Source organism: Fulmarus glacialis, unplaced genomic scaffold (assembly GCF_000690835.1).
Source record: "Fulmarus glacialis isolate BGI_N327 unplaced genomic scaffold, ASM69083v1 scaffold38953, whole genome shotgun sequence".
Lineage (NCBI taxonomy): Eukaryota > Metazoa > Chordata > Aves > Procellariiformes > Procellariidae > Fulmarus > Fulmarus glacialis.
In genome coordinates, this window is record NW_009204307.1 from 706 (window position 1) to 12531 (window position 11826).

The 11826-nt window shown below is 38.5% G+C and overlaps 1 protein-coding gene across 1 annotated transcript; it reads left to right on the forward strand.

Annotated features, from left to right (window-relative positions):
• The first annotated feature begins 710 nt into the window (after positions 1-710).
• On the forward strand, positions 711-4747 carry LOC104074724 (dnaJ homolog subfamily C member 12-like). Its single transcript, XM_009574942.1, has 3 exons — positions 711-846; positions 2100-2301; positions 4387-4747. The coding sequence occupies exons 2-3, from the start codon at positions 2103-2105 to the stop codon at positions 4479-4481; spliced, it is 294 nt and encodes a 97-aa protein (XP_009573237.1). The 5' UTR covers positions 711-846; positions 2100-2102; the 3' UTR covers positions 4482-4747.
• The last annotated feature ends 7079 nt before the right edge of the window (positions 4748-11826 follow it).

Consider the following 11826-nt stretch of genomic DNA (forward strand, 5'->3'; position numbering starts at 1 on the left):
AACATAGGTGACTCATAGATAAAATCTAAATCTTTATAACCCTTCTACAAATAGTAACGTGCCGCTGCATCCTTAGTAACCCTTTAATGAAAAATTCCCCTGTAGGGGAAAATCAGAGGTCTCATTCAAGTCTGGTATTCAAGATAACATTTTAGCACATGTAGAAAACATACCTAATAAAATGCACAAGTTACTTAATTTGAACTGTATTTAGATTCCTCTTCTTGCTTGTCAATTTTTGCTTGTCTTTTTTTTTCTCCCCGCTCATGTTTTCTTGGTGTTGTGCTTTGCTCCGACTTCCTTGCTGCTATGGATGTAAGTGTGTTCCTTCTAAGCATTATCACTCTAGTTTAATTTCCCTTTTTAAGGTTTTCTACAGGGGGCGACATGTGCCTTTTGCCTGCTGTACTCTGTAAGATTCTCTGAACTTAAATTTGGGAGATTTTGAAGCCGGTAGACAAATGAGCATTTTAGTCCTCATTTGCAAAGGATATCAGCTGTCCACCAAAGGTGCTATGATCCTAAAGCCAGCTAAAACTTTGCAAAGCTGTAAGCAGAACAACCGCATGCCGTTGTCACTCAACTCTCCTCCTGTCCCCTCTACTCTGTTTGCTCTAAGCCATTGTTGGCAGCTCCCCTTTCACATCTGAATTAATTTCTTTGAAAACAAATATTGGCTTTAGTATCTTTTTGGTTTGTGTTCTAGTGGAGAATTTCCAGAAGCTGCAGCAAGCTAAGGAGATTCTTACTAATGAAGAGAGTCGAGCACGTTATGATTACTGGCGACGAAGCAAAATTACCATTCCGTTCCAGCAGTGGGAGGCCCTGAGCAATTCTGTGAAAACGGTTGGTGTTGTCTAAGTTTGGGCCTTCAGGAGGAGGGGGAGGTAGGGGTGGTGCAGAGAAAATGTAACTTACCTCCTCACTCACTGCAACACCACTTCTTCTGCAGTGGTGGGTTTTGGGGATGGGAATAGTGCAGAGTGATTCCTGCACTAAGGAAGTTAAGGAAATTCAGGAAAAATTGGAAGGCTATAGAAGCCCATTCACAGAAGGGTTTTTGGTTAGTAGTTTTAGAGTGAATTTATCAAGTTGCTGCTTTTATGTGTATTATATGAAGTTTAGGTAACTTAAGGGCTGCTTTCAAATGCTTCAGCACACTTTGCTTTTGTAGGAACCTTTTATTTATTTTCAAAGCTAGGATCTTTGTAAAATATATTCTCCTTTTGGTATATTGCTTATCAGATAGGTTTCCATGCTATCTGATTAAATAAAGAGCTCATTGAAAAATCTAGAATATAGGTTCCTTGGAACCCCGGGCTTCACACAGATCTTTGGAGGGGCCCTGCTAGGCTAGTGCGGTGATTTGTGACAGAGGCAGATGTTCTGAAGGTTGTTTTCCCTCCTAATTTTGCTAGTGAGATAATTTGATAGTGTGTTCCTAGTAGATCCTAATTCCATAATGTTTGATTTTTTGTTTTCTGCCTTATTAGGGTGAATGATAGTTTCAAGTCTACATGGTCAGATTTTAAGGCAGATGAATAAATGTTTTCCTTGCCAATTCTGCCCACCTCAATTCTGCTTATGAGAGAAGTCTGAGAGCCTCTTCAACTAAAGCATCATGCCTGAGCTTAAATGTTTGCTGGAACAAACACTGATATCCCATCAAGCTTAGTTCAGTTCCAAACAGAAGTCATTCCACAGACTTTGATAGTAAAGCTTTTCAAATTGTCTTGTTTTCAAAGGGCACCTTGAAGTCAAAGAGAGCTTTGAAAATGGACATTTTCTAAGCCACTCAAGCGGTCTTAAAAAAGTGTCACAAGTCATGACAGAAGAAACTGGACAAAAGACCCTTAGAATTATTTGGTGCATTTGTACATTTTGTTCTTCATCCCCACCTGACATAAACTATCCTCTCAAATGCTATTTGCAATATGTAACCATACCTTCCCCTATCCTATTGACCTGCAAGCTTCTTTCTAATACGTGCTTTGTTTAACCTTTTATTACAACAGTGTAAGAAAGAAAAGAGAAATTCATTAAAAATCTATTAAGGCATAGGAATTAGTTCTTTATTTGTTATTTTTGCATTTCTGTAGTCAATGCACTGGGCTGTCCAAAGTAAGAAGGACCAAATGCTGGAAGCTCCTGACTTGAATAATAGCAACAACATAACTAATGAGATTTGGACCCAACAGACCAAAAATAATGAAGATGGATTGTCAGATGGGAACAGGGAGCAAGACGATGTTGCAATTCCTGATGTGAAACCACAGTCTTCAAAGAATCCAGACTCCCCAAGTAAGTGAAACCAGCAGTTACAAAAAATTGCAGTATCCAGGGATTGGCCTGAAACAGAGGCTTTTAAGTCATGAGAAATTCTTCTCCAGAATGTTTAACTGGTAGTTTTTTTAATGTGGTTTTGGGTTGGGGTTTTGTTTTGCGTTTTATGCTGTTTATTATTTATTTAATTTTGAAGCTTTCAGACCTTTCTTCCTCCCTACCCCATGTTTGCTCGCTTGTTTGCTAGTAAAACCAAAAACTGGAGAAGAAGAAAAAAATTCTTCTAAAACCGAAATGGAAAGTTCTGTTTTGCTGCCATATCAAAATAAAAAAAAAAAAAGGCAATTATTTTCAGTGATTTTTTTAAAAATAACTTTTAAAATGTTAAATAAAACATTCAGGTATTATATATATATTTTTTTTTTTTTCCAGCATTCAGTACTCTTGCACAGTTTATGTCTCATGAGTTAATGAGGACTAAAAATTGAGACCTGAAGGCTTCTTTTGTATTTGAACAGTTTTTTTTAAAAAATAGTGCATGCACCAGAATAAATGTGTATTTCAAAACCTGTCATCTGGCCAGTTAGTATTTCCTGTCTGTTGTTTAGGTTAGTACGCCTGAATCAAAGTTTACTTACCACAACGGCCACTCTCTATTCTGCTTGATCCTTCAGGAGTTTCATAATCTTAGGCTTATGTTATCAGAGAACTATTATTAAACAAAGTCCTGTTATTTCTTCCCAGCTTGATCAAACAGGAAATTAAGTTGAACTGTGAGGGTAGCAAAACCTAATTTAATCCCAAACATTTGTGGAATGCAGAAAATAGATAAGAAAATTCTACAAACAAATATATGTGAGGCATAACTGAAAATTTTGTATTTAAAAATTATGCTCTATAAAATTATACTATTTGCTATTTTTTGGTAATTAAATCATCACTGTATCCTTTGTAAAATAGTAAAATTTTACAGTAAGGAAAACATCATCTTGTTTCTTGTAATCATAGAATGGTTTGGGTTGGAAGGGACCTTTAAAGGCCATCTAGTCCAACCGCCCTGCCGTGGGCAGGGACATCTTCAACTAGATCAGGTTGCTCAGAGCCCCGTCCAGCCTGACCTTGAATGTTTCCAGTGATGGGGCAACTACCTCCTCTCTGGGCGACCTGTGCCAGTGCTTCACCACCCTCATTGTAAAAAATTTCTTCCTTCTACCTAGTCTAAGGTCTAATGGCGAGCTTTCTCTGCAGGCATTTTCTTTCTCATATTTTTTTTAAAGTTTTAATTTAATTTCCATAGATTTGAATGGGAAAAACATCAAACCCATCAAATGCCTACTTAATTTACCCAGTGGGCATATATTTACATTAATAAATGTTAATATTGGAATATATTTATTTGACAGGGCCTGTATGCACTTCAGTGTTCATACTTGATGTTGGGATGTTGATAATGCTTTTGTTTTGGTCCAGGAAAATTTATTATATTGGATTCCACTTTTAAACTGAGATATTTCCAGCTGCTGTCTGCTGGTCTGTTAGAATTATGGACTAAAACCCCACGTAGCTAGTTCAGCCTGAATAAGAGATTTTAACACTAAGTCTGTTAATAGGCTTCAGCTTCCTGATATAGGAAGATCATATTTTAATATTAACAGCCCATAGATCATAAAAACATAGCACAGGGTCTGAAAAACTCCTTTACTCCCTTGTATGTGGAAAGGGCCATCTGTACCTTCCCTCCACACTGCTGCCTTCCACGTACTTGGAGATTTATCGTGTCACTCTCTATCTCTTCTTCTTTAGATTAAGCAAATGCAATTTGTTCAGTTTTTCTTTGTAAATCCTCTTTTCTGGACTGCCATCGTTCTTGCTGTTCTTCTTTGGACTCTTCCCAGCTGATATATATCTTGAAGTTTGGTGTTTACTTGAGCTCTTGTTCAAATGGTGCCAAGAATACAGAGGTTGTCCCTGCTAGTCAAGAGTACTGGAAGTGACCGATTTTTTACTTACTTTTATGGGGGAAGATTATCAAGTATTATTTCAGACAACTTAGTTTTATACATGTTTATAATAATTTACTTGCCTTTCTCTTTTTTCCCTCAGGATTTTCAGAGGCAAATTACTGGCACTTGCGTTTCCGCTGGTCAGGGGATGCTCCATCAGAGCTTCTGAGGAAATTCAGAAACTATGAGATCTAAAATACAAAATACACAAGAGCGTGAGATCATCTGTTCAACAATTCAGTATTTTTTTTTGTCAGCAGTTATAAGTTATTTGTATTTTATATTCATTCAATGTGATGTGAACGTTGTTCAAATATATGTCTTAATACTGATTTGTTAACACACATGCTATGAGCATTACAGATGGAGGTCTTTTTGTTTAACAAGCAAACTTTAATAAGCAAAGCCCTTTTCAGTATTTACATAAAGTGATTTTGTGACGTTATCTAACATCTTATATATTGTTTCTTGTATTCTTAAATATTGTGTAGTGAATAATATTTTTCTCAATACTGTGATGTTATAAAGAATGTACTCTCGGTAGAACCAAAAGTCAATGTTAGACTCCAGCACATCATCCTGTTCAGTGATGACCTTCCAAAAGCTGCATGACAATGAAATTCAAACAAAACTGTGCTTATTTCTAAACTGTACTCTGGTTCACTTCTCCATTGCATTGTACTTACTGTAGTGATTTATAATGCACGCATGCACAACTCTATTACAAACTTAACTTGTTGGAGAACTGTGATCTTACGATATAGATGAAATAAGAACCTTATTATCCAAGAAGGTCACTGTGATAGATCAAGCACTCTTAAAAATCACTTGCTTTCTATCTTAACAAGTACACTTTTTGCACCAGCTATTTATTTTGGAAGGCAGTTCCCTAACTTCACTTCTCCAGTTAGCAACTTACTTACTTCTTAAGATTTATTGGTGGACAACTGATACCCTTTATATGTGTGCCAGCATTGTCCTCTGGCTTAATAGTAATTTCCCTCCCTGCTCTGGTCTGGTAGATGGGTCTTATCAGGGTTTTGTATGGTGAGGAATGAAGAATCACGCCAGTCAGCATTAATGTGTACAAAACCTCACATGAAAGGTCTTTGATATTTTGGGCAACTTTTCAAATTCTACATGGTGTTTATTTATTTTGTATTTGCTTTCTTCTTTGTAAACCTGGCTAATATGGCAGGTATTGATATTGTGGTTTTGTGCAGCCAAGTAATTCCATCAGCAACAAATAAAACTGCATGCATACAGAAAAGGAGTTGTTTTCAATTTTTAGTTGAAATCCTTTACCCACCACAGAGATCCCTTTTGAATTTCTTTTTATTTGTCCCCTCAGTGGGTAAAAGCTTAAGGGAGTCCAGTTCCGAATCTTGGGCATCTCCATGGAAAGTCTAATCTGAAAACTACAGTCTTCTCCCAACATGGAAACAATATTACGCGTCTGTCTCTTCCTGGAGTGACATGTTTGGCTCTACCATGCAGGGGTATGATGTACTGACTGACCTAGTGTGCTTCTCCTGTTTGGTGCCTATTTGCTATAAATTGTAATACAAGTGCCTGCCAATGGGGCCCTGATAATATGTATATCTTACTAACCTCATTAGTATATTTATTCTGGTGCCAGTTTTCTTTGCAGGGGCTGATACCAGTGTTAGTGCTGGTTGTGTTTGTACCAGTTTATAAAAGCTCAAAGTACTGGTGTTCTGCTGATACAGCTACATTGATCCTAGATTTGACAGCATCAGTAGCAATAGCTATTTTTACAGCACATCATCATGCTTCTCCAAAATCTTTTTTTTTTAATTCTACATGCTTTTCCCTTGCATATTTTGCAGGTGAAAACAGTAGAGAGATGAGATTCATAATTCTCTGTAACATCTGCTAAATGTAATTACAAATTTTCTTCTAGTGCATATACTGCTTTTCTTTATATAAAGTTATTTGCTCAAGAAAGACTTTCAATCCATTTTATAGGGAGGGACTGTAAAGAATGTCAAATTAGTAACAGAAGAAACTCTAGTTCATGCGAAGGCTACAAAGTCATAGGGTACAATTTTTCTCTCTTTAACAAAAAGATGGAAATGCAACCAGCTGGAGTACTTTGAATCAGATGGCAACTCAGATTCTCCTCTCCCCATTTCACTTGCTTGTAAAGATAAAAGGGGGTAGTTGGATGGATGATTTAGCACCTAACCAGCTGGTTTCCCTTCAGAAGTGAGTATACAACAGACCTTTGAAGCAAACTCATTTTTCATGTCATTAAAACTGATGTCATTATTAGCCAATTACTACGTGGTTTGTTTTGCCAAAGCACCTTTAGATATTTGTTCTGGATGAATAATTGCATATATTTGGAAGACTCTTAGCCCAGCGAAAGCTGATGGCAAAACTTGCATTTTGCAACATACCTGCTAGAGATCAGTATTCTGATTTGTATTTGCCCTAGTGAAGGGGACAGATTATTAACTGGTGCTCTAGTACACCGATACAGACTTTTTTCCTATTTATGTATATATTCACCTTGAAATGGTCCAATTTTCTGTATTTCTCAAATAGCGTTGAATTAACCTATCCCTAGCAGAGCAAACCCAGAGGTACTGGAAAGCAAGAGGAAGCTGTGCAGCCTGTTTTGCTTTTGGGACAGCATTGGTGGGACCTGACCTGTTGGCCAGTAAGAACAGTTAACTGGAATAAGTGGGCAGCCCAGTTCTCCCTCATGCTAGAAAGGAAAGAAATAAGCACCTGGCAAATTACTCAGTGTTAGATCATTCAGGGCCCACCCCCCAAGCATAAACTGCTTATCTTTTTTTTTTTAAGTATATAGCATTTTTAGAAAATTTTTTTTTAGTAGCATGAAAAGATCCAGCAAATGTCCCACATGATATTATCCGCAATAATGTAGTGCCTCGGCCTCTGCACTGGTAAGCACATAACATATATAACATGCTGAAATATTAATTGGAGCAGGGGTTGTAAGGTGGATCTCTTAAGCTCTGCAAAGATGTGATTAAGAGGCAATAGAGTCAGGTATACATGGTTTTTCAGTGGCCAACAGAGAACTTAACTTTCTTTGCAAAGTGGAAACAGCTGCAAAAGGACAGTTGTGGGGGTGGGGAACAACAGCAACAAACCCAGATGCTATATATTAGAATTAGGGTCTGTGAATCTCAAGTTGGTGGAGAGGGCAGCTGTCTGCAGGGGATTGTAAGGTCCCATTATTTTTCTCTAGCTTCCTGTGAGTTGTTTAGGTAGGTAACAAAGGGTCTTGAACCTTCTGTGTATCTGAGGGGTCTGACTTGGTACATGCTTCCACTACACAGCAATTGAGCATTACCATGCTTGAGTGCTTTGTTAGCTATAGCTCTAAATGACTTAACTTAGCTTCGTATGAAAATAAATGGACCTGTGAAATGAGCCTAGATCCTCTGGAGTCTAGTCAAAAGTATTGATTAAACTTGGTCACTACTGGACTTGTGAGGGCTGATGAGATTTCAGCTGGAAGTTATGAGATAGCAGATGGGGGTGGAGGTGGATGATGATGATAATAAAATACAGAGAATAGGGCATGTTGTTTAATACTGTGTTTCTAGGTCTCTGAAACTGTATCCAGTTTTGTAATATCAGAAATTAAACAACTGTTTAGCCAGCTGTTTACAATGAAACTGAACAGCTCTGAGGGGTTCTTGAGTTATATAAAATTAATATATCTTTAATTACTGCTGTTATGCCTGTTCTTGTGCAAATGCTGAACATAAGATTGAGAATGTTCTAGTTCTTCACAAACTTTTTGTTTTGCCAGTATTTGCCAAGTTGTTTTGCCAATATTTTCCAAGTGGCTATATAAGAGTTACAGTTTTGATGATGAATATAGAAAGTATATGACTTAAAATCTCAGGCTGAGTAATGCTGAATGATAGGTAAAATCATTTCCTGAATGCTTGTTTTCCTCTTTGAAGCGGGGGAGGGCGGAGAGGAAGAAAAACGCAGTTTATAGGTTCTATAGTAGAAGCAAGTATCCTGATGATTAAAACAGATACTGGGTAGCTTTAATTTCCTGAGCATGAACATTGCTATCTTACACTTTCATATCCTGAAATGAGTGACAAGACTGCTGGGAAGGTAAGCAGTGAAGCTGTTGTAAAGCTGATGAGATTACACAGCAAAAGATAAAGCAACTCAGTAAGTTGTCAGGCTTTGTCACTGTTAGATGGGGTGATACTTATCAGTTAGTTTATGCTGGGCATTTTTATTGCAGCGCAGCGTATGTGCTCATCCTGGTGTTACAAGAGTTGCCACGTCTCCCCCCGATGGTGGGCACTGCGTATATTTGTTCTTTCACCTTCGCTATATTAGCCTCTTCTCCCTCCCATGTTAATGAAGATGAGACTTCATGTGCTCTATTTGTCCCAGCTTTGAAAGGCTTGTGTCTGAGTCATTACAGTGATGCACAATATAGACTAGGAACTTTTATATGTTTTAGGTCTCTGATGGATATCATAACCCGTCACAGTTGATGGATGCTGGAGAAAATGTATTTTCTTTCCTCTCTACTCCATCTTCACAGTGGTTTGCTCTTGCTCCCTTCTTCTGGTGGGACAGTAAGGGAGAGGGGTTCTTCTAGAAAATGAAATTTGCCGCCAACGTTCAGAGGTTTCCAGTCTTGATGTGCGATGTGGTTCTCCATGCTTTGGACAAAATGATTTGCTTGCTGCTTTGTCAAAACTGCTTCTCTGAAAATATCGAAGGACTCTTGGCACCAAAGACAGACAGCTTTTCTAAGGAGATGCAGTTTGACTCTCAAGACATCAATCCTTAGAGAAACTACATTTACTTTGTCAGGATTGTCAGAGCTGGTCCTTTACTAGCAGTTAATTTCCATGGAGCCCCCAAATTTATGCAGGGCAGAGGACTGTCAGCTCTTTCTCATAAACAACTTTGTGTGAATTATATTGATGGGACAGGGTGGGCAGGAGAATGAGCAGAAACATCCAGAGGAGTAAGAGACTGTTCCAGCGGATTGGGCCTGGGTGCCTTTGCTGCTTTCTGCTACTTGTGGTCCTCACTTTCAAAGGATCTGAGTCCTCCCCAGAATTCCCATGTCCATCCTTGGCCTGCCACTGCCAAAGGACTAGGCTGCTACCTTCAGTGTGGATAGCTGATGATAAAAAGGAGCCTGGATGTCTTAAGCATCTCTTTGCTTAGCTGGCTGGAGGCACCTTGATCCCTGAAGGTATTACGCAGTGGGCCTGAGCCAGGTTTGGGGAGGGAAACTGCACCAAGTGGCAGAGATACGGAGCAGTACCATGATAAGCCCATACGTACCTTTTGGGGTCTGACCTCCAGCACCAGATTCATTACTGCCTTGCTCTTTCTCACTCATAGCTGAGGTTTAAAAAGGGAAGCAGATCAGAACAGTAGCACTGGAGATGAAAAGTGATAGGAGTCAAGAGGAGAGCACTGAACCCGGAACACTAGTGCTGCTGATGCGTATATAGGTTTAGGAGGCTGTCTGGCAGTCCTTACTTACTTTCTTCTGTAATTACAAAAAAATTACAAAAAAATAACTGCAATTAAAACCATATGGTTCTTCCCCTTTACTGCCTTGATGGGAACATTTTCATAAATCTTGCTGAAGCGTGCGGGTGGGAAGTAACTTGGGTGTTCGCTGCTGCTCTTATTTTTCAACTACAAATTTTAGGGAAAATCAGTTTCAAGAAGAAAAGGTTCACTTCTTTAGACAGAGGAGATTTTTGTTGCTTTTCTGACAGACTGGCCTCTTATTTTTCAATACAAAAATTTAAAATAACTACATCTTTTGGTGTCGGTCATTTGACATTTCCATTCCCAGCAAGGTCCCAGTGAAAAGGACATCTTGAGGTTGCAAACTTCCTAATAAATATTTATTGGATTGGTGCTTTGTCTTCAGATCTATTAAAGCAATGAAACATGTCTTTTGGAAATAATACACTTAAAGTGGTCAATAAAAAACCTGGCAACTTCTTCAGTGATGCAGTGGAAAAGAAGGACTTGGTGCAAAGCTTGCCCACTGTGTTTAGTATTTTGAATCTTTTAATACTGTCTTTTTATTCATTTGGAATGCTACCCAAAACTGCATTACACAAAATAGAGCTTCTCTCATCTGTTCCAGATTACAGGGGTGGATGGGATCTTCAAGTTATAAAAGAACAAAAAAGAGTTTAAATTCCTGACTGATTAAACAAGAGCAAGCCTTATACATGGAAAAGAAGTTATATTTTTTTGATTTGTTATCTGAAATGTGAACACTCACTAAAAATTTTGGTATTTTGCAGAGTGATTAACACGTTGTATTGCTCTAAGCACATGATTTTAAGCTGCTATTAGAATACAAATATGCTAAGGTGAAAGTAGCACATGTACTGCACCTTAGCAAAGGATGCTTAAGTCAGTACTCTTGAATTTAAAAACTCTCCCTTCTACAACATCTGAGATAAGGTGTCTGATTCCATGTACCTTCACATGAGAGAACTTAAGGGAAATGCCTAATGTTATGGCCACATATTACACAGTAACATTGTCAGTTATTTACCAGTTTAAGATTCCCTCTAAAGCATAACCTAACACTTGCGTGTGCCCTAACAGAAACAAACACCCAAACCTGGAAGCCTTATTAGGGACCACTTTGAAATGTTCATTTTGCTGCCAGCTTAAACAATTGTTTGTTCCCTCTTTCTTTTACTTTGTTCTGAGCAGGGATATTTCAATGTTTCCTCTTCTTTCCCCTACCTCCATTTTCTGATTAAATTAAGTTGCACTAACAAAACACGATGCTAGAAAAAATGGATTTGCATGTGTGTTTTGGGTTTTTGTCTTGTCTTTAAGAGAGATAGGAGTGAAAAGTGGTTGTTCCTACTCTAGCCTATTTTGGCCTCTGTGGAAATGGCCTTTTTCTTATTTCCAGCCTTCTCTTATCTGACTTTGCAGATTTTTCAGCTCTTCACTAATACTGGGGTCACACATAGGAGGAGACTGACACATCTGAGTGGTGAAAGGTCAGTTTAAGCCAGTCAGAAAGAGGGGATCTGTGTGTGTGTGTATGAATGTACGTAGGGGGAAGTGCCTTGTTCTTATGTTTTTCCTGGTTATTAGTTGCATAAGAACTTCTGCGGGGTTTTTCTTCCCCTCATTGCCAGATTGTGTGTGTGTGCACTTCATACCTGTGCAGAAGGCCATAAAGAACAGGAAAAGATGATCTAGGACCCCCTCACTGGAGGTCTAGGAGTAATCAGACCAGCTTCCTTCATGAAAGGGAAGGTTTGACAGAGCAAACGCATTCAATATAGAGTAGCCTGCTGCTGACAAGATTTTATTTATTTTGTTTCAGCTGTAGAACATGGGGGCAGGACGATAGCCCTTTGGGCAAATCAGGACACTATCTGTGTGTAATGCCTTGGATTAATCCTGAGCTTTGCACTTGCACTTTGCCTGTTCTGTCTACAGAGGACCTAGAAGGTGAGCTGTGGAAAGAACACTGATCCCAATGTGC

Coding starts and splice junctions, on each gene's coding strand:
- LOC104074724 (XM_009574942.1), top strand. CDS start 2,103: ATGCACTGGGCTGTCCAAAGTAAGAAGGACCAAATGCTGGAAGCTCCT. Junction 2,302..4,386: donor AAAGAATCCAGACTCCCCAA/GTAAGTGAAACC, acceptor TTTTTCCCTCAG/GATTTTCAGAGGCAAATTAC.